This window comes from Gracilinanus agilis, chromosome 2 (assembly GCF_016433145.1).
Source record: "Gracilinanus agilis isolate LMUSP501 chromosome 2, AgileGrace, whole genome shotgun sequence".
Taxonomy (NCBI): domain Eukaryota; kingdom Metazoa; phylum Chordata; class Mammalia; order Didelphimorphia; family Didelphidae; genus Gracilinanus; species Gracilinanus agilis.
In genome coordinates this window covers 337,020,388-337,042,391 of record NC_058131.1, presented here as the reverse complement: position 1 = coordinate 337,042,391, position 22,004 = coordinate 337,020,388, and the positions used below count along the sequence as shown (strand labels likewise).

Below are 22,004 nucleotides of genomic sequence, written 5' to 3'. Positions count from 1 at the left end.
ATGATTCTGAGAATAGCTCCATAGCTGTGTGACCCTGGGCAAGTCTCTGAACTCTTGTCTCTGTTACCTCATCTGTAAGATGAGCTGGAGAAGGAAATGGTAAACCACTCCAGTATCTTTGCCAAGAAAATTTCAAATGGGGTCACAAAAAGCTAAACCTGAAAAATGAGTCAATAACAAATGATTTCATTGGCATAAAGGAGTCCAGGGCACACAAAAAATTTAAGAACTTTTTTAAACCATACTTCTCTTGTCAGAGGAGCAGAGTTTAAATTCTGGCTTTGCTGCTCCTTATGAATGAGGCTCTAAGCAAGTCACATGACCATTATGGGCCTCAGTTTACTCATCTTCAAAATAGAGGTGCTTTTTTTTCTATTCAGGAGGAAAAAGTTCCATTCCACATTTTGATTTGATTTGATTTTTTGGAAAAATTCTTTGACATATTCAGGGGTTACATAATTATAGGAACCTTTCTGACACTAAATTCCTGAGCCAATGATCAAAATAATGAGAATAATAATAATTATCTCCCTGGATTGCTGTGTGGGTCCAATTAGATAATGTATGTGAAGGTCCTTTAGACCGTGAAAAACAGGCTTCCCATTGGGAAGTGATACTAATGCTGATGTGACGGACTGCACTTTCCTAGGCTAGGAGCTGAGTTGTATGAAGGATAACACTGTCACACCACGTTGACTCTGTGCTTCAATGCTGACAGTGACATTTAGAGTCAATATCTCATTAGCATCCCCCAACAATCATGAGGAAAGCAATTACCTTCATTTATAAAAGAAGAAACTGCACTCGGACTAGTTATGGGATTTGCTCCCAATTTCCCTGTGAGTGGCAGGAACAGGACTGGAGTATAGATCTCTAGATCCTGCATCAATCAATAAGTCAATAAACATTTTTAAGTGCCTACTGTGTGACAGGCACAATGCTAAGCACTGGATACAAAAACACCTAAAAGATAGTCCCTGCCCTCAGGGAGCTTACAATCTAATGATTCCAATGTTCTTTGGACTGCATCTTCAAAGGGAGTACCCAGATCAGAAGGGAAGAGTTGAGAGTTGGAGGAAATGGAAAGTCAGTTATGACAAGTCAAAAGTCTTACCTGGTATTATTGGGACAGGAAGGATAATGGTTTTGTTTGTTAGTTTGTTTTTCAGGTTAGGAGCCACCCAGTTCCTTAGTTCCTGAACTGTTCCCCACCCCACCCCCCTTCTTTTTAACCCTAAACTTCTTTTAAACATATGATTTCATTGGGCCAGCTAGATTGTTCAAAAGATAGAACACTGAGGCTAGAGTCAAGTCAGGAAGATTCATCTCCCTAAGTTTAAATCTGGTCTCAGATATTTACTAGCTATATGATCCTGGGCAAGTCACTTAACCCTTTTTGCCTCAGTTTCTTCAACTGGAAAATGAGCTAGAGAAGGAGATGGTAAACCACTCCTGTATCTTTGCCAAGAAAATACCAAATGGAGTCACAAAGAGCTCAACAGCAAATGATTCCATTGGTATAAAGAATACCTACTGAACTAACTCCCCATGCACATATCTGCTCTGTATTTCTAATCATAAAGAATTGCCTGGAGGCACTGAGAGATTAAATTACTTGCCCAGAGTCACATAACCAGTGTGTGCCAGAAGACTGACAAACCTGAACCCAAGTTTTTCCTGGCTCTGAAGCCAGATTTCTCCTGAACCCTGTTTCCAAGATGATCCCTAGTACACCCTCAGTCCCGCCCAGTCCCAGCTATGTCACTCTTCAGAATCTTAGCATCAGAACTAAGTATTGGTTTAAGTAACTTCCCCAGAGTCTATCTGAGGATAGATTTGAACCTAGTACCTCTAGGTCTGGCCCTCTTTCCACTGAGCCACATAGCTACCCCAATCAACTAACATTTTTAAAGTACTTACAAAATGCTTGTGTTATTGAGATTACAAAGAAAAAGATGAAATAGTCCCTGCACCAAAGGAACTTACATTCTAAATAAAGGAAAGGCTGGTACACATCCATAATTTGCTAATTAAGCAACCCTCCCCCACCTTCCCTCCACTTCCAGAATTCTTGTAGCACTGGAATGACTCAAAGTCATTTTGGGGAGGAAAAATCTATACTTGTCCAATCAGACCTTTAGATATCCCATTTAGATTATATCAAGATAATCTAAATTATCAATAATCAAGTTCCTTTGAGGAAGGGTCTAATTTGTTGAATATTCCAAGAAAGGGTCCTCCCACAGTCTTTTACAGCTCAAAGATTTCCTGATAAAAAAGATCTAATATAACAATCTTACTTGCTCTTTTTTATTCTAGAACACATTCGTATCCTTCTATATGAGAGCAAAGCATGGTAAAATTTTGGCACACATGGAACTGAAAAGGTAATAAGACGAGAATGTTTTTTGAGTCTAGGGTCTTCACCCTCTTCACCCTATGAACTTGAACAATTCACTGCTCCTAAAGGGGCTCCAGTTCTCTTACTTTTAAAATATATATTTTTTAAGCATTCTTTTCTTTTTAAAAATTTGAATTTCACATTCCCTCCCTCCCTCTCCCCACCTCACCCACTGAGAAAGCAAGCGATGTGATATCAATTGTACATATAAAATTATGCAAAACATTTCCAAATTAGCCATATGGCACCAAAAAATGGCAAGAAAAATAAAGTGAGAAAAGTATACTTCAATTTGTACTCAGAGTCCATCACTTCTCTCTCTGGAGAGGGAGAGCATTTTTTCATCATGAGTCCTTTGGAATTGTCTTGGATCATTTGATCGACCAGATGATCATCATTATAAAACAGTGTTGTTCTTGTGTATAATGATCTCCCAGTTACTCTCACTTCACTTTGCATCAATTCTTATAGGTCTTGCCTGCCATATTTTTCTGAAACCACTCCCCTTATCATTTCTTATAGCACAATAATTCTCTGTCACAATCACATGCCGTAACTTGTTCAGCCGTTCTCCAACTGATGAGCATCCCCTTGATTTCCAGTTCTTTGTCACCTCAAAAAGAGCTGCTATAAATGTTTTTGTATATACAGGCTCTTTTCTTTTTCCTTTGATCTCTTTGGGATTCAGACCTAATATTGATATTGCTGGGTCAAAGGTCAAAGTTTGATAGCCTCTTGGATATATTCGAAATAGTTTTCTAGACTGGTTAGACTAGTTCATTACTGCACCAACAGTTCATTAATGTACCTATTTTTCCTTCATCTCCTCCTGCATTTGCCATTTCTGATACCTGTGAGGTGGTACTTCAGAGTTGTTTTAATTTGCATTTCTCTAATTAATAGTGATTTGGAAGATTTTTCTCATATGCCTATAGGCAATATTGATTTATTATTCTGAAAACTGCCTGTTCATATCCTTTGACTATCTATCAGTTGGGGAATGGTTCTTATTTTTATTAACTCATTTCCAAACACAGTATATATTTGAGAAATGAGGTCTTTATCAGAGAAACTTGCTTTCAGGATTTTTGAGATTATTTCATGTCTAAGGTGTCTTTTAGCAAAAGGTGGTTTCCCTGATGTCTCTTTTAATTAGGTCTATTTTTCCTGCTTTGTTTGAAATCATTAAAACTACCTCTACCTTTTTTACTTCAGCTGAAGCATACTAGATTTTGCTCTGGCCTTTTATTTTAACTCTGTGTCTTTCTGTTTCAAGTGTTTCTTTTGTAAACAACATATTGTTGGATTCTGGTCTAACCCATTCTACTACCAACTTCTGTTTTATGTAATCTGAGGCAGATCACTTTATTTCTCTGAGCCTCAATTTTTTCCTCTGAAAGAATGAAAGGATTTTGTAAGATTAAAATTAATATCCAATAACTCCAAGTATTACATTTTATAAGATTTATTAATAATCACTTGAAGTAGAGGAAATAAAATGACAAAAGTAAAAGCCTGAGTAAAGAGAAGTTTTTCCTGACCGCGTTTGGAGAAGAGAGAGAGACGGGGTTACAGAAACTTTATCTCCAAAATGTAAGGATGTAAGGAGAAGAAGAAAGTGGGATTCTGGGAAATGGAGTCCTGGGGTACAAAATTCTAATTCCACAATTTGAACTAGGTAATATTAAAAATCTCTACCAACCTAGTTTTACAACTTCCTAATTGTTCTTGAAGCTTTCCAATATACCTTCCTATTTGTTTCCAAATCTTGCCAATTCTACCATTCTACCATTTGTTTCATCTATCCCCTTCTTTTTACTCTGAGTCACTATCCTAGTTTAAGCCCTCCTCCCCTCTCACCTAATGTACTTCAATAGTCTCCCTATTGATTTCCTTGTTTCTAATTTCTCCCCTATCCATTTCATCTTCCACACCTTTGTTAAATCAATATTCCTAAAATACGAGTTTAACCATATCATCTTATTATTCAAAAATCTTCTGTGGCTGCCCATTGCCTCTTGGGGGAAAAACGATAATTCCTTAGACTTGCATCTAAAGCCACCAATGACTTTTTTTTGGCGGGGGGCACTCCCTCACCTCCCTCTTTAGGTTTAATTCATATTACTCCCTTTTACACACTCTGTTCTCTAAACCACACTGGCCTACTTCCTGTTCCCCAACCTCTGCATTCAGTCATTTACCTCTGGATCTTTTTACAGATTTTCTTACATGCCTAGAATATACTTCCTTCCTCCTTACTTCCACTTGGTATTTATTTATATATATATATATGTTGAATTCCCCCAAGTAGAATATAACTACCTCAAGGCAAGAACCATTTCTTTTTTGCCTTTGTATCACCAGGGCTTAGCACTGTGCCTGACACATAGTAGATGCTTAATATATTTTTGGCAAATGGAATTAAATGTGGGTGAGGTCTTCATTCAGAACTTTAGATTCATGAGACACCTACTACAACTCTATTTCTCCTCAGTGTCATTTGGACAAATGTAATTTTTGCCATGATTTAGGAACTTAATATCCTTTGAAATAGATCTGAGTTTTTAGCACAGTAGATTTTGGGGGAAATATAGCTCTGAATTTGTTATGCATATAACATCTGGTGGCAAGGCCCCCACCTTTTTGTGAGAATAAGTTACATTTTGAAAGACCAATATAAATGGGAGCTATTATTATTTTCTCATAAACATGTGGTCCCTAATAGGAGGAGAAGGAAGGAATGGAGAGACTTTTGATGACTATAAGGTTCCAGGATGGAGCAGAGAATTGGCAGGGTAGTCAGTTATATTTTTCCTCTTTACTGGAAAGCTTAGCAAATGGTGGAGTTGGAAACTTGGTATGGGAAATGAGCTTGAATCTTTACCAGCAAGAATAATAGAGGATTTTTTTATACTGCATTCAAATTCTCAAAGGGCTATAAGCCATTACAACTGGACTCTGAGGTCAGTGGTGCAGTTTTTATGCCCATTATATCCAAGAAAAGTTTCAGAAAGAAGAAGCTATTTGACTCTTAAATGGCAGAGCTAGGTTTCAAGACTGAATATTTTGATTATAAATGTTAGGTCTCTGGTTTGGTTGGTTGATCCTCCCTCTTGGATAGGTACCTCTTTTCTTTGGGAGTTTATGATAGTTAAATATTTGTAATTTCTCTCCTCTGCACCTACTTCTTTCCATTCCAAACCAATTTTTAACACTTTTCTCTAATTTCCAAAGCCTGTCCCTCAAGATAGAATACTCAATGGTTTGGAATTCAAATGTCTCCTCTACTCATCTCTTTTCTCTACTTTCTCTATAGGCTCCAAGTGAACTTGAATTACTCATATATTGGCAATTTCCAGGTGAGTCTGAGGTAGAATCAGCAGCTTCCTGGACTCCAGGCTAGGAGGGAAAAGTACCTTATAAACTATCAGGTGCTATAGCTACTTTGATTATTCCATGGTCTCCTCCGTGGGAACTGCCTTGAAGACTACATCCAGGTTGATGAAAAAGTTAGGATGAAGATCAGTAGGTGCATGGAGAGATTTCTTGGAGTACAGTAAGACCTTGTTTTATGCAAACTCAACACAGACAAATTCAGATATACATAATTGGCAACTGAAAAAAATAAAGGCATAAAAATACCTAAATTAAAAAAAATTAATTATCGACTAAATCCACACTATTTTCCCAAGCAATGTAAAGTCTCATAGCAGTTCGTCCAATCATGCGCATTCTTGCTCTGAGAAGCATTAGCGTGAGTCTTTACATTGGCTTGTGCCAAGCATTAGCTCCAGCATTAGTCTTTGGAGTTCTCACTTGTAACCAGTCACATCCTTGTGAGGAAGCAGGGCTTCTCTTTGTTTCATTACCCTATTTAGTTTACTCTATTTACTCTATTTAGTACTCAAACTATAAGAGTAGTGATGCTGATCGCTCTAATAAGCCTAAGAAAAGGCATAAGGGGCCTTTTCTTATAAAAAAAAAACCATTATTCTTATAAGAATATACTTCTTATAAGAAATATTTATTAAATAACAGGGTTCACTATTATATGTGGTTTTCCACTTATAGGAAGGATCTTGGAACCTATTGGTCACATAAAATGAAGTCTTACTGTATGTGAACTTGGATTAGAAAAAAGAAAATCTCATCTTTATTTTCATTCATCTCTAAATGAAATTTAGCATTTTCCTTCAATTATGAATGAAAAAAAAATGCTTCTGGGAGTCTAGGCTTCCACAAACTGCCAGAAGGGGGTCCATAACACCAGAAAACTTTAGAACCCCTAGATTAGATAATCTCACAATCTTTCCTTTTGATTTTATGAGATCATATATAAAATAATTGATTGAATTTTTCTTCCTTCTTTCCTTCTTTCTTTTTTTACTGGGATAAAGTGGAGTTAGAGCTGGAAGGGAAATAATAGGCCATCTATTGTGCCCCCTTCATTTTATGGATGACTTTCTCACAAGATATCAGTAAAATTATTACATAACTTCGCCATAGTTAAATTAAATGTTTAAACCCTATATATCTTAAATGCCTTACCCAATAAAGTTAGGCTTCCAAGATGCCACACCCCCAATTATAGAAGAACCTGAGGACTAGAGAGGTTAAGTAACTGGTCCTAGGTCACACCAATAACAAGTCACTAAGGCAAGATTTGAACCCAGATCTTCTAACTCCAAATGCAATGTACTATGGTACCTCAGCATATAGCAGATACAGTCTTTTTTTCACTCAAGCACACATACTCATTTTAAATGTGACATATGATTTTAATTATGTCTCTGTATGAGACACATATATAATAAGTAGTTTGAAGCTGATTCTTTTGGTTGTTGATATTTGACATTCATGAGCCTGAGATCATAGACTTAATTGGATCTCCTTTGTGGTCATAAGCTACATCTTCAGCTTGGCTAGCCTTCTCACAAGTGTTGCCCAATCTAAAGCAAACCAGCTCAACAGCAGTTAATATATATTGACTTTGCATGGTAATATGTTGGGCATCAGAGATACCAAATAAAAAGAAAAATGGTCCCTTTTTCTCAAGGAACTTACATTCCATTGCCAGAGGAACTGAATATATGCACCACATTCTCACTGTTGGGAAAACAGCTTGAAGTACTGATGTTGAGTCATTAGAGTCCCTCTATATAACCAATTGACATGTCCATGTTGAATTAGGGAGGTTACGCCATCCTAGCATCCATTTTCTTGATATTTTCAGTCTTCTTCAAATCCCAGATTTGGAAAGGAACTCAAAAGTGGTCTCTCTACAGCAGTGATTCCCAAAGTGGGGGCCACTGCCCCCTGGTGGGTGCTGCAGTGATCCAGGAAAGCGGTGATGGCCACAGGTGCATTTATCTTTCCTATCAATTGCTATTAAAATTTTAAAAAATTAATTTCCAGGGGGCTAAGTAATATTTTTTCTGGAAAAGGGGCGGTAGGCCAAAAAAGTTTGGGAACCACTGATCTACAGTATTTCAGACCCATGGTTCTTTTTCTCTTGGGTTTAAGCCAATCAGTTCATTATAATCATCAACCTTACAGTAAGAGCATTTTCCATTTTCAAAGCATGACTCATGACCCCTCGATGATGGAAGGGGTGCAAATATTAGCCAATAGTTTATGTATGTTTAGAAATTGTCTTCTCTCATTCAAATATAAGCTCTTCCAGGGTAGCAACTGTCTTTCTGTTTTGATTTGTCTCTGCAGAACTTTGTGGATAGAATATTTCCTTTTTTGTTCTCTAAACAAAATGCTCTGTTCTTTCCCTCATTTAATGGTATTGACTAAGGGTCTCCAATCTGAACTCTCACTTACAATAGGACTGAAGCTCTTGGAAAGTGGAGGAATATGGAATGGAGGGGCAGGAGGGTGATTGGGGTTTTGGTCATTAACCATCTCTTCTTTCCACTTTCTGCTCTTAGGTGTCAGTGCTACATAACCCTCTGACATATTACATGTCCAAAATATGGATCCCTATGATTAATGGTAAGAAACATTGGAGAATTGGTTGACCTTAGGTCCAAATGGACACCAGGATAGTAACAGGATCCTCAACTCATACCCTCAGCCCCTAAAAAATTATATTTTCTATATAAAATATAATATAATATTTTCTATGTAAAATATAGCATAATATTTTCTAGATAAAATATTAAAATTACATAAATATAATGCATAAAATATATAATGTATGTAAATATTAAGTATAAATATAATAAATGAATTATATAAAACATATCTAAATTATATACAAATGTAAAAAAATTATAAAGTACTTTCCTAATAACAAGCCTTTCAGAGAAGTAGTACAAATATTATCTATGGAGAAAATAATATTTTCAGCTGTTAGAGAGGCAGGTCCAGAGATAGGAAGTTCTGGGTTCAAATGTGGTCTTGACAATTCCTAGCTATATGATCCTGGGCAAGTCATTTAATACCAATTTCCTAGCCCTTTCCACTCTTCTGCCTTGGAACTGATACTTAATATCAATTCTAAAATAGAAAATAAGGGCCAAAAATTAAAAAAAAAATAATTCATGTTTTGCCTAAGGTCATACAGTCAGTGAATGAGCAGCACATGAACCCAATGTGTACTCAGTCCACCATTTTGGTACCATACCCAAAGAGAAACTCAACCACAGTGGGCTTGCTTTGTCTTCACTGCTATGCAAATGCTAGGGGTTATCCATCTGTGGTATGTGGCCTGTAGATCTGTCTACTTATAGCACTAGGTACCCAAACTAGTTTTATTCCTGCTTTTCCTGTATGTCTTTTATTTCTGATAAAGATTTAACCGACAACTTAGCAAAAGTGTTGAGGTATTAGGTTATCTACCTTGAATGCCTTTCTTCTGCTCTGACAATGTCACTGATTTCCTCTTTCCAGTCTTCACTCCTCAACCTGCTCTGACCTTAGCTAGTTCTTTGTATGTACCACTCTAAAGCATTTACTATGGAATACATGCATCAAAGCTCTCTCGCGATATATTACCTGACTGTGAGCTCCAAGAGAGCAGGACCTAGGTCTCATCTGAAGTAGCTGCTAAATGAATGTTTCTTTAATTTCATTGTTCACAGTGTTGGGTTAGGAGTCAGAAGATCTGAGTTCCAATCCTGATTCTATTACTTACTTTCTATATTGACTTGGCAAATCATTGACTTTTCTGGGCCTCAGTTTCTTCTCAATTATAAAATGACAGAGTTGCTTTATAAGGTACTAGCCAGCTTTAAGTCTATAATTCTTTTTTTTTAATTTTTAATTTAATGAATTAATTTAGAATATTATCCCATGGCTACATGATTCATGTTCTTTCTCTCCTCTCCTGCCTTCCCCCACACCCAGAGCCAATGAGCAATTCCACTAGGTTTTACATGTATCATTGTTCAAAACACATTTCCATATTATTAATATTTACAATAGAGTGATGATTTAAAGTTAACATCCCCAGTCATATCCCCATTGAACCATGTGATCAATCATATATTTTTCTACTCCCACAGTTCTTTCTCTGGATGTGGATAACGTTCTTTTTCATAAGTCCTCCATATCAAAATCTATGATTCTAAGACCCGAGTTGCCTCTAAAGGATTAATAGAAGACTGGCAGACAAAGAGATTTCTGGATTCAATGATATATCCATGGATCTCTTCCTACCTCCTTTTCCCATCCCTTGGCTCCCTAAGAGAAAATGAGTATTTCCTTTCAAAACATTGCCAAGTCCAGATAGAAAAATGAAATCACTTTTCTTACCTCCCACAGCACTGCTTCTTATCCCATCTTCATCTTTCTCACATTATACTCTGCTTTCCTTTCCAGGGAGGCTGAAGAAAGGTTATCATCTTCCTGTCCCAATTCACTTCCACCCCTACAACTACCACATCTATTCATATAAGGTCAGTGAATACTTTTTTTAGACTCTGGCAGTTAGAGCCAGAAGGGATCTTAGAACAGCATATTAGACCATAGATTTCCATCAATGGAAGAGACCTTTGATGTCACATCATCCACTTCTTTTTTTAACCAAGGAGTAAATTGGAGGAGAAAGAACTTGCACAGGGTCGCACAATTAAGAAGAAATGGATGAGATAGTATTTGAACCCCAAACCCAAATGACTCTAAGGTCAATCCTCTTTCTACCAAACTATGCTGAATGTCCCACAATTATCTATACACAACGACAATGGAACTTGTATATCTTCCTTTTTAAAACCATTACTTTCTGTCTTAGTAATAAACTCTAAGATGGAAGGGCAAAGGCTAGTCAACAGAGTTAAGTAACCTGCTCAGAGTCACACAGCTAGGAAGTATCTGAAGCCAGATTTGAACCTAGGTCCCCTTGACTCCAGACTTGGTGCTATATCCACTATGCTACCTAGATTCCCCTCTTCTATCTTCTTAAAGGTAATCAAAGAACTAGTTATGAAATATATAAATTGAAGGATAAACATATACTGGGTAGTCTTATGGGGGAAAAACTATAGTCTAAAGAAGGGAAAAGGGGGTTCTATTCTACCAGTCTATGGGCAAGCCTCAGGGTCAGGGAATGGACTTATCTACTAAGCTAAAACTATAGCAGGGCAGGGCACAATGGAGATCAGGAAAGAAAGTGGGATCCTCACTGCAGAGCCCTGTCACACTCCAACAATGTTGCAGCTCTTCCAGGACCACTGTCTGTACTCCTTCAGGTGGGTAGATATGGGAGCTAACCCAGCCCAAGTTAACCAGCAACTCAGGTTGGGTTTAATAGTCTCTACCAAAAAATCTCCCACCAGCAGATGACTGTCTTCCTTCTGGATCCTAGGAAATCAGGGTACAAACTCTACTTCCTCTGAGGTCTCCCAGGAGGTCAGTTACAACTTGTCCCCAAGCACCATGGAGTCCATCTCAGAGAGAAAAGCAACACTTCCTACTTCCTGATTCAATTTAGAATCCTTCAGCCCCGCCTGCTAAGCCTCCTAAATAATAATTTATTAATTTTCCTCACAACAGTTGGCATACTCAGTCATGAGCTGGGGTAAGGTTAGAGTGGGATGAGGCAAACCTGAGACATGGATCTGTGCTTGTGTGGAACTATTGATCCAGTTGGAGAGATAAAATACACATCAATTAAAAAGAATAATTAAAAATATCTGAATCAGGACAGCTAGGTAGCTCAGTGGATACAGAGCCATGCCTGGAGATGAAATGTCCTGGATTTGTAAGAAATAAAATGGTTATAAAAGGATAGATGTAAAAATATTATGGTTTTAAAAGATTTATTAATAGCCATTTGAAAAATGAAGCCACGTGCCATATTAAGAGTTAATTTGAAAAACCCACCATTACCTCCACCACTATGCTGCTTCAGCCAAAAAGAGAGTGTGCCCTTCCAGGCACTTCCTTTTTATTCTTCTCTCTATGTTATTACACTTCCTGTCGATGTGATTACGCAAAAGGAATCATGGGAAATGTAGTTTGAAAGAGCCCTAAATATCCACAGGAAGTTTAGATCAGGGACCTCAAAATTAGTTCAAGGACTCCCAAATTTCCAATATCACAGATTCAAACTTGACTTCAGCTACTTCTTAGCTGTGAGATCCTGAGCAAGTCACTTAACCCTAATTGCCTAGTCTTTACCACTCTACCACTGTGGAACTGATAGTATTGATTCTAAAACTGAAGATAAGGGTTAAAAAAAATCTGAGTCATATAATTAAAATCCCCTTCCACTCCTCTCCCCTCAAGCAACAAGAATAATAAACTGAAAAGAGGGAGAAATCCCTGTGGGCAGGGGATCTTTTTTCATGGACAACATGAAACAGTGGTAAGAATTTAAATATCAGATTTGTTACTACCTGTGTGGCATTGGGCATCTCACTGAACTTCTCTGGGCCTCAGATCCTTCGTTGGTAAGATGAGGGGGTTCATAAGGATTGGATAACTAGAGCTAAAAGATCATCTGATCCCCTCTCATTTTATAGATGAGAAAACTGAAGCCTAGAGGAGTTAAGCAGCTTGTGCAAAGTTACAATTCCTTGATTCCAAATTCTTCTCTTTCTACTCACACCATATTAAAATTGATGATTTCCCTTCTAAGTCCTGAATTCAGCACATTTCCCCATGCAATATGAAAATAGTGACTGTTTGGGGAGGACTTGGTGATGAATATGATGCAACAAGGGAGGAGTCCAGAGAAGACTAAGGTTTTAGGCTTTGAAGAAAATGGTAGAACCTGTTGAGAGGGAAGGACTGGCTGGCTTAGGTAGAAAGAAGGTAAAACTGATCTTCCTAAGATCATGAGACTTAAGTTAGAGGAGATCTTAGATATCATTAAGATAATAACCTCTCCCTCTTCCCCTTTATTCTCCTCCAGTGAAGGTGGAACCCAAGGATCCCAGAAGTTAAATTAGTTAAAAGTTAAGTTAAAATCTAATATGACAAGCAGAATATCCAAATGAAATGAAACTAAGGGCCTATTCTAGCTTGTCAAGTTAAGAGTGGTGATGGATATGTGTACATACAATAAGGCAGGAACTGAATGTTCCATGTTGTACAAATATAATTATTTTTGTATTGGGGAATGGCTGAGTAAATGACATTTAGTCCCTTTCTTCCCTCTTCTCCAAAGGCTACCAAATTTGGCCTGAGAACTCTCTATCTCAGAGCTATTTAACAACTGTATTATCAAATGCTGAGTGAAGAAGGGAAAGAGGGAAGGTTTTGCCACCTAAGTTGAAGCACAGGTTCCTGTAAGGACTCTCATGAGCATAGATGACATATGAAGAGGCCCCAAACTACTTGATATTCTCCTAAGTCCTGAGGAAGACCTGATATGCTCCCAACAAATCTATTATGATAAGACCCTCAGCTCCCTGAACTATCTGAGCTCCCTTAGAACATCCTGGCTTCCCAGCTATACTTAGAAACTACTTTCCTATAGTCCCTAGGATCCTCTTATATCCTCTTCCCTCCCAGCACATGGACTGATAATGTTTCTTCTATAAAAAACAACATACAAAGGCAAGACAAAGAAAGATCTTTTCAGTGAACCAAATTTCCATCTCTCTCTAGAATTATGTGCTGTTTGGTGCAGATTTTCTCTACTCCTGAAGCAAAGATGGGCAACCTTTTGAGCTTGATGTGTCAAAATTCACCAAAAACATGAGCATAACTCAGGTGGTGTGTCACTTCGAGAAAAAAATAACAACATAATTTTGCGATATTTAAAGTTTAAATAACAAATGTATAATTGTAATATATAACTGTATTTAATAAACCAAAATAGGTAAATTAATATAGATAGAATTGTCATCTATAGTGCACAGAGTTTCTACACTACACTATAGCAAATGTTTCATCTTCAGCATGTGGCCACATAAAGAGAAGTATGGGGCCACATGCGGCTGCATATCATCAAAAATGGCTATGTGTGTCAGTGCTGTAGTGTCATAGGTGTGCCATCACCAGCCTGAGGGATGCTGGTTGACTGCCATGCTCATTCCTATCCCACACATCATCTCCATCCTTTGTCACCCATCAGAATTGATGGGGAGCTGGCTACCATTACTGACTGTTACTTCGGAACTTGATCCACCAAGAGACACTCATGAAAGCCTCTAGATTTTTAACTGACAAAGAGAAAGAACATTGAAAAAAGGGCAAAGTTCATTGGAAGGGCTATTATTTTGTTAAAAAACAAGTGAAGATTTTCATTGGGATTGGAGGTTGGAGGGTTGGAGGGAATCCTACTGAGGTTTTATTAAGGCAATATTTTACATTATAGCCATAATATACTTTCTTCCAATAAAAACATTACTTGACTCTCTCTTTGGTAATATGCCTTGGTATTTATAAATCTTGAGTCCTACCGTCCAGTCCCTTGGTGAAGTGTGAAGTTGTATAATGTGTATGTGTGAGAAGGAAAATAAGGAATCCTACACACAATGGAATGTAAAAGCATCTATTAGGTACTTTCTATGTTTCAGGAATTATGCTAAATGCAGGCAATGCAATTATAAGCAAAAAAGGGCCTGCCCTCAGGGAGCTTACATTCTCATAGGGAGAAACAGTATAAGTAAGGGAGCAGTTGTCAGGGAGGAATGTTTTGATAATGTTGATTACTATTCTTTCTAAAGTAAGAATCAGAGTGAAGTGGAAGGGCACAGAAAGGGTATACATGTGGCAACATGATATGAAGACAGCCAGATAGTAGTATAGTGATGTCTATGATATATATCTACTAATCAGAAACTTAGAGTCCCAGGGCACTTAGAGTGCTCTTTTGGAAGCAGAGGTTGGAGCAAAGGAGCATGGCGGCTTGAAGATGACCAGGGAGTAATGAGTAGCTTCTATAGGGCAGTGGAAAACACAATCTTCTCCTGTGAGCTGCCCATGCATGGTCTTCTATAGTTCCTCCACTGAGGAACAACCAAATGTATTCAACATCTTACTTTAGATCTGGTTACATTTTGGGGTACTGGTACACTCTTCAGGCTATCTGGTCTAATTTTCTTGTTTTACCAAGGAGAAACTTGAGGCCAAAGAGGGTAAGCGAATGGCTTGCCCAAGGTTCTTTGAATTTAAATTCAGTTCTCTTGGTCCATTGGATATTAAAATGCCCAGACTCATTCTTTTTCTTTAAAAAAATCTTTTTTATTATATGCCACCTGGGGGTCTAAGCCCTTTGTGTCTGTATATGCACACACATGTATGAGTGTGTGTATGAGCATGTATGTGTATGCCTGTGTGTCTTTGGTGGCTGCTGCTCCAGCTGCCTGGCTGGGGCTACTCCTTGTGACTCACTGGGTCCTGTGTGGCTTCTCCACCTCCTTATTCTTGATGTTATTTCTCAGTCATCTATCTGTTGATCAATAAACATTCATGAAGTAACTATCATGTGCCAAGAGCTGAGAACACAAAGACAAAAATGAAACAAATCTTGACCTCAAGGAGCTTATATTCCACCTGAAGAGGCAACACGGATATATATACAAAATAAATATAAGGTAATGGTGTTGGGAGGGCACTAACAGCTATGACAAACAAGAATGGCCTCTTATTGAAGGTGGTGTTTAGGTTAAGTTTTTTTTTGTTTAATCTTTACCTTCTGTCTTAGAATTAATACTAAGTATTGGTTCTAAGGCAGAATAACAGTAAGGACTAGGCAATTGGAGTTAAGCGACTTGCCCAGAGTTACACAGCTAGGAAATATCCATGGTCAAATTTGAACCCAGGTGCTCCTGACTCTAGACCTGGCTCTCTATCCACTCAACTATCTAGCTACTCCTTGGGTTAAGTTTTAATTCCCCCCCGCAAATTTCATGAAATAACAATTTTTGGCATATGTTTTGAGAAATTATAAAATTCAAATTTTCTTCCTTTGTCCCTTCCCTCCCCCTCTCAGAGATGATAAGCAATTTGATCTGGATTATATGTGTATGATCATGTAAAACATATTTTCATGTTGGTCATTGTTGTGAGAGATTACTCATATAAAACCAAAACCCTCAAATAAAAACCTAAATAAACTAAAGTGAAAATTAGTATGCTTTTATCTATATTCTGACTCTAGCAGTTCTTTCTCTGGAGGTGGATAGCATTCTTTTCACAAATCAGTGATGCACAAACTATGGCCCACAGGCCAAATGTGGGCCCCCTGAAATGTTCTATCTGGCCCCTGGAGATTATTCCTAATCTGACTAATACAATGAGTAAGATATAATACAATGAAACTTCAAAAGAGTTGCCTTAGAAGCAGAATGACAGATGAACATTTTCTTTCCTTTGACCCTCCTCTTTAAAAAGTTTGCCCATCACTGTCATAAATCCTTCAAAATTGTCTTGGATCATTGTATTGCTGAGATTAATTAAGTCTATCACAGTTGATCATTTGTATAATATTGTTGCCTCTGTGTACAATGTTCTCCTGGTTCTGCTTATTTTGCTCTGTATCAGTTCAAGTAGGTTTCTCCAGCTGTTTCTGAAATCATCCTACTTATTATTTCTTACAGTTCAATAGTATTCCATTACCAGTATATGCCACAATTTGTTCAGCCAATTGATAAACAAATTCCCAATTTCCAATTCTTTGCCATGACAAAAAGAGGCCTTAGGTTAAGTTTTGGAAGAAATTATGGTTTCTAAGAGTCAGAAGTGAGGACAAAGAGCATTTTAGACATGGAGGACAACCAATGGCACAAAAATGTGGAGAGAGGAGGGGGCAGCTAGGTGGCTCAGTGAATTGAGAGCCAGGCCCCAAAACGGGAGGTCCTGGGTTCAAATCTGATCTGAGACACTTCCTAGCTCTATGACCCTGGGCAAGTAACTTCACCCCCACTGCCTAGCCCTTATTGTTCTTCTGCCTTAGAATCAATACACAGTATTGATTCAAAGACAGAAGGTAAGGATTTTAAAAAATGTGGAGAGAGGGGGCAGCTGGGTAGCTCAGTGGAGTGAGAGTCAGGCCTAGAGACAGGAGGTCCTAGGTTCAAACCCGGCCTCAGCCACTTCCAGCTGTGTGACCCTGGGCAAGTCACTTGACCCCCATTGCCCACCCTTACCACTCTTCCACCTATGAGAAAATACACCGAAGTACAAGGGTTAAAAAAAAAAGTGGAGAGAGGAAATGGAGCATCATGTGTAATAGAGCTAGAATCAATGGGTAAAAAGGAAGACGAATTAATATTGACTCATTATAAGGAGCGAAAACAAACACTTTCTCACAGAGTTCTCTAAAGGGAAGAGAGAAAAATAAATAAAAATTTTAAAACCTATGACCAATCAAGTAGTTTGATGGTGATATGATTGGGGTTTTGGCTTTAGAAGGTCACTCTACTGCAAATATGAGTAATATGTAAATAGATTTTGAACAATGATGCATGTATAACCCAGTGGAATTGCTTGTCAGCTCTGGGAGCATGGAGGGAAGAGGGGTGGGAAAAATCATGAATCTTGTAACCATGGAAAAATATTCTAAATAAATAAATTTAAAAAAATTAAAAATTAAAATAAAGGGAAGAGAGAGTTTCCTTTCACCAGAGGTCATTCATCAGAAGATATTTGAGGGGACAGAGCTAAGATGGCAGTATAGTAGCAGGAGCCCTCTGAATCTCCTTCCAACCAATCATTACAAAGTGTCTTAAAAGGACAGAAATCAAAATTGGATGAATAAAGGGGCTCTCCCACTGGAACAGTCTTAAAGGTAGGCAGTGTTTGGAGATTCCCACACTATAAGGGGGCAAAAATACACTCATCAAAGCACAAGCTGATCACCCCTCTCCTGTACCACCTCCCATGCTAGAGTCAGAGTGAGGGCTGGGACAATCTCTAAATTCTATGGGGCTGGCTGAAAGCACCACAGAGTTGCCTCTGAGGGCAGTGTAAGACTTTGGTAGTGAGATTTGAGACCTGATTCTAAACAGCATGGAGCCTGGGCAGCAGAGCACAGAGCTTGGGCAGAAGCAAGGCTGGCCACAACCAAGGCAGCAGGGGCTGGAAAGATAGCCTTAGGGCAAATACTTTAAAGCCCACTACACAAAGAGCATCATAGATTTACCTGCCCTCTTTCACAGTTAATAGATATATGGAGAAAAATAAATAGGGACAAAAAGGAATACACCTTCTTTTCAACAACACATGGTACATTCACAAAGATTGACCATGTAATAGGGCATAAAAAACATTGCAAACAAATGCAAAAAAGCAGAAATAATAAATGCTTTTTCAGATCATAATGCAATAAAAATTAAAATTAATAAAGGTACATGGAGAGGCAAATAAAAAATTAATTGGAAATTAAACAATCTGATTCCCCAAAACTGATTGGTCAAAGAACAAATAGAAGTAATAAATGATTTCATTAAAGAGAATGACAATGAGGAAACAACATATAAAATTTTGGGGATACTGCAAAAGCAGTAATTGGGAAAATTTATATCCCTGAGTGCCCATATTTACAAAAAAGAGAGAGAGGAGATTAACAAATTGGGCATTCAACTAAAAGAAACTAGAAAAAGAACAAGTTAAAAACCCTCAGATAAAGACCAAATTGGAAATTCTAAAAATCAAAGGAGAAATTAATTAAATTAGAAGTAAAAGAACTATTGAATTAATAAATAAGAGTAGGAGCTGGTACTTTGAAAAAACAAAATAGATAAAGTATTGGTTAATCTAATTAAGAAAAAGAAAGAGGAGAACCAAATTAACAGTATCATGAGTGAAAAGGGTGTGATCTCACCTCTAAAGAAGAAGAAATTAAGGTAATTATTAAGAACTATTTTGCTCAATTATATGACTATATATGACAACCTAGGTGAAATTGGATTAATATTTATAAAAATATAAATTGCCTAGATTAACAGAAGAGGAAATAGAATACTTAAATAATCCCATATCAGTAAAAGAAATTGAACAAACCATCAAAGAACTCCCTAAGAAAAAATCCCCAGGACAAGATGGATTCACAAGAGAATTCTATCAAACATTTAAAGATCAATTAATCCCAATAGTCCACAAACTATTTGACAAAGTGGGCAAAGAAGGAGTCTTATCAAATTCTTTTTATGATACAAATATGGTACTGATTCCCAAGTCAGGAAGACCAAAAACAGAGAAGGAAACCTAAAAACCAATCTCCTTAATGAACATAGATGCAAAAATATTCAACAAAATACTAACTAAAAGGCTGCAACAAGTTATCACAAGGAATATTCAATAATACCAGGTGAGATTTATATCAGGAAAGTGTAACATCCATGACCACTGTTATAAAAGATGATAGTAATCTAGATACTACTACTATTAGGCTGGTTATTAGTAGTAGTAATCTGAGAAATTAATCTGAGGAGGCTTTGGTTTGGTTCCCTAATGGCTGGTGCAGGGACACCCAAGTCCTGCCACCCAGCTGGAGGTTATACTAACTGCTCTTCTTTATAACAGTGCCCAGGCAGGATCCCTAAAGGTCAGTGGATGGGTAACCCTTTCAGGTCCTACCTGGGGTTGATTGATTATTGGTATTGGGCTCTATCAGCCTTGGATTATGTTCATCTGACTGCATTGCTCCTTCCCCAGAGTGGTGATGGAATAACTACTCCAGGAAGGTACTTAATAACTTTATCTATGTTGTTTAACAAGGGAAAGGAATAATCAGAAATGGGTTGGGGAATAGGTGACCCTATCACTAAATCTATGACAATAATCCCTCAGAACTGTAGGCTGTTCAGTAATGCTGGGCTTGTTCTTCACCTCCTCTGGCTCAGCCTGGCCACAGCCAAATCAGAGTAAGCAAACTGTTTGGATGATGCAAATATTGATGATGGTTTCTCTCAGCTTCTTACTTCTAGTTGTTTTGCCAGTTCTACAGCCTACAGGAAATGCCACCCTTTACCACCCTCTTCTTCTTCTACTATCCATTTCTCAGGTTCCCCCTGGGCCCCGGGATACCTAAATATCTAGAGATGTTTTAGGTGCCTAAATATCTAGGGATTCAGAGAGAATCAGAGGATCTACAGGTCAATCAATGTTCAAGATCAAATGTCCAAGGCAAGAGTTTAGGCAAGGCTCAACCAAAGCAAAGCCAAGGTCCCCAAAAGACAAGGGGTCCAAGGGTCCCTGTTAAGGGCTCCCAGGGAATTTATATCCTTTCTGGACAACTGCCTTTCCTCCTGTCCTCATGGCCTCTGAGAATATTCTGATGTCCAACTGTCTTCACCTGTCAAATCAAGGTGGGACTCTCAACTCCCAGAGTTTGAAGAGTCTTGAGAGGGGCTGAAACTGAATCATAGAATTCCATACTGCCCCCGAGAACTCCAAGGGAGGGGACAGTTAGGGGCAGTTGGAGACCTGGTATAAAAAGCCAGGTCAGCCCTCTGGCAAGGGCTCTCTTGGAACACACCCTGTGGGTTCAAGGGCAAGGGGGACTGTTTCTCTGACTGCCAGAGCTGAGTTATCTCCATAGCTGACCTCTAGTAGATCTTCAACAAAACCAACTACATACCTTCAATTTAGTTGCATAGGACTTAGGAGAAGACTATTTTAGGGAGTCAGTTTGGAGTCAAGCCATTCAGTATCATTTCCCCCTTGGGGGGGGGGGGAGGTGCTGCTTACTTAGATATAGCTGATTTAGATAGCCTTCCCTTTCCTTTCATTCCCAACCCATTATTCCCAGAAACCATTAAACCCTGATTATAAGCCAAGTTCCTCGTTCTAATGGCTCTGAAGTTGATCCTGGCTTCAGAGCCAGTGGGCTGCTCCTAAAGAAATCAAGCCTCAACTATTTCTATTCTGTGGGGAGATAATACATACAGAAAAAGATATTTTCATAAGGGTTTTAGTCTTTTCCATTACCAGCTTGAATCCTGAATTTACCTAGCCAGATCTAGTCTCCATGGCTTGACTGGAAAATATCAGCAATTGATTTTAACTGCTCCCTGTGTGTGGGGAGGAGGGAGATTCTACTCCCTCACTTTAATCCCTTCCTTTTGTGAAACCTGTCCTGGCACTTCTCAGCTCAGGGACCTAGAGAAAATATTGATAACTGTACTGTAGCATCAGTCATTCAGTCCCTAATCTTACAAATGCAAGGATGGTTTAATATTAGGAAAACCATCCACATAATTGACCATATCAACAACTAAATAAATAGAAATCAAATGATTATCTCAATAGATGCAGAAAAAGCCTTTGACAAAATACAATAACCATTCCTATTGAAAACACTAGAAAGTATAGGAATAGAAGGGTCTTTCATCAAAATAATAAACAGTATTTATTTATAATGATCAGCAAGTATCATCTGCAATGCCTTCCCAATAAGATCAGGAGTGAAGTATGGATGCCCATTATTACCACTACTATTTAATATTGTACTAGAAATGCTAGCAGTAGCAACTAGAGAAGAAAAAGAAATTGAAGGGACCAAAGTAGGCAATGAGGAAACTAAACTATCACTCTTTGCAGATGATATGATGGTATACCAAGAGAATCCAAGAAAAGCAACTGAAAAACTAGTAGAAAAATAAATAACTTTAGCAAAGTTGTATGGTATAAAATAAACTCACATGAGTCATCAGCATTTCTATGTTTCCAACAAAACCCAGCAGCAAGAGTTAGAGAGAGACACTCCATTTAAAATCACTCTAGACAAGGTAAAATATCGGGAATCCACTTGCCAAGACAAATTCAGGAATTATATGAACATAACTACAAAACACTCTTCACACAAATAAAACTAGATCTAAACAATTGGAAAAGCATCAATTGCTCATGGATAGAATAAGCTAATATAATAAAAATGACAATCCTAACTAATTTACTTATTCAGTGCTATACCTATCAAACTATCAAAACACTTTTTTATAGAATTAGAAAAAAATATTACAAATTTCATCTAGAAGAACAAAAGATCAAGAATATCAAGGGAAATAATTTAAAAAAATGTGAGGGATGGAGGCCTAGCTTTACCAGATCTCAAACTTTACTATAAAGCAATGGTCATCAAAACTATATGGTACTGGGGGACAGCTGGGTAGCTCAGTGGATTGAGAACCAGGACTACAGGTCTTAGGTTCAAATCTGACCTCAGACACTTCCCAGCTGTATGACCCTGGGCAAG

General features: G+C 37.9%; 1 protein-coding gene across 1 annotated transcript in view; it reads left to right on the top strand.

The window, feature by feature from the left end:
- LOC123233741 (bactericidal permeability-increasing protein-like) overlaps positions 1 to 13,504 on the top strand; it is a 44,511-nt gene extending 31,007 nt beyond the window's left edge. Inside the window, exons 12-16 of the mRNA XM_044659792.1 lie at positions 2,320 to 2,387; positions 5,718 to 5,760; positions 8,338 to 8,401; positions 10,232 to 10,308; positions 13,466 to 13,504. Coding sequence (XP_044515727.1) covers positions 2,320 to 2,387; positions 5,718 to 5,760; positions 8,338 to 8,401; positions 10,232 to 10,308; positions 13,466 to 13,504 — 291 coding nt within the window. The remainder of the gene's footprint in view (positions 1 to 2,319; positions 2,388 to 5,717; positions 5,761 to 8,337; positions 8,402 to 10,231; positions 10,309 to 13,465) is intronic.
- Positions 13,505 to 22,004: the final 8,500 nt, after the last annotated feature.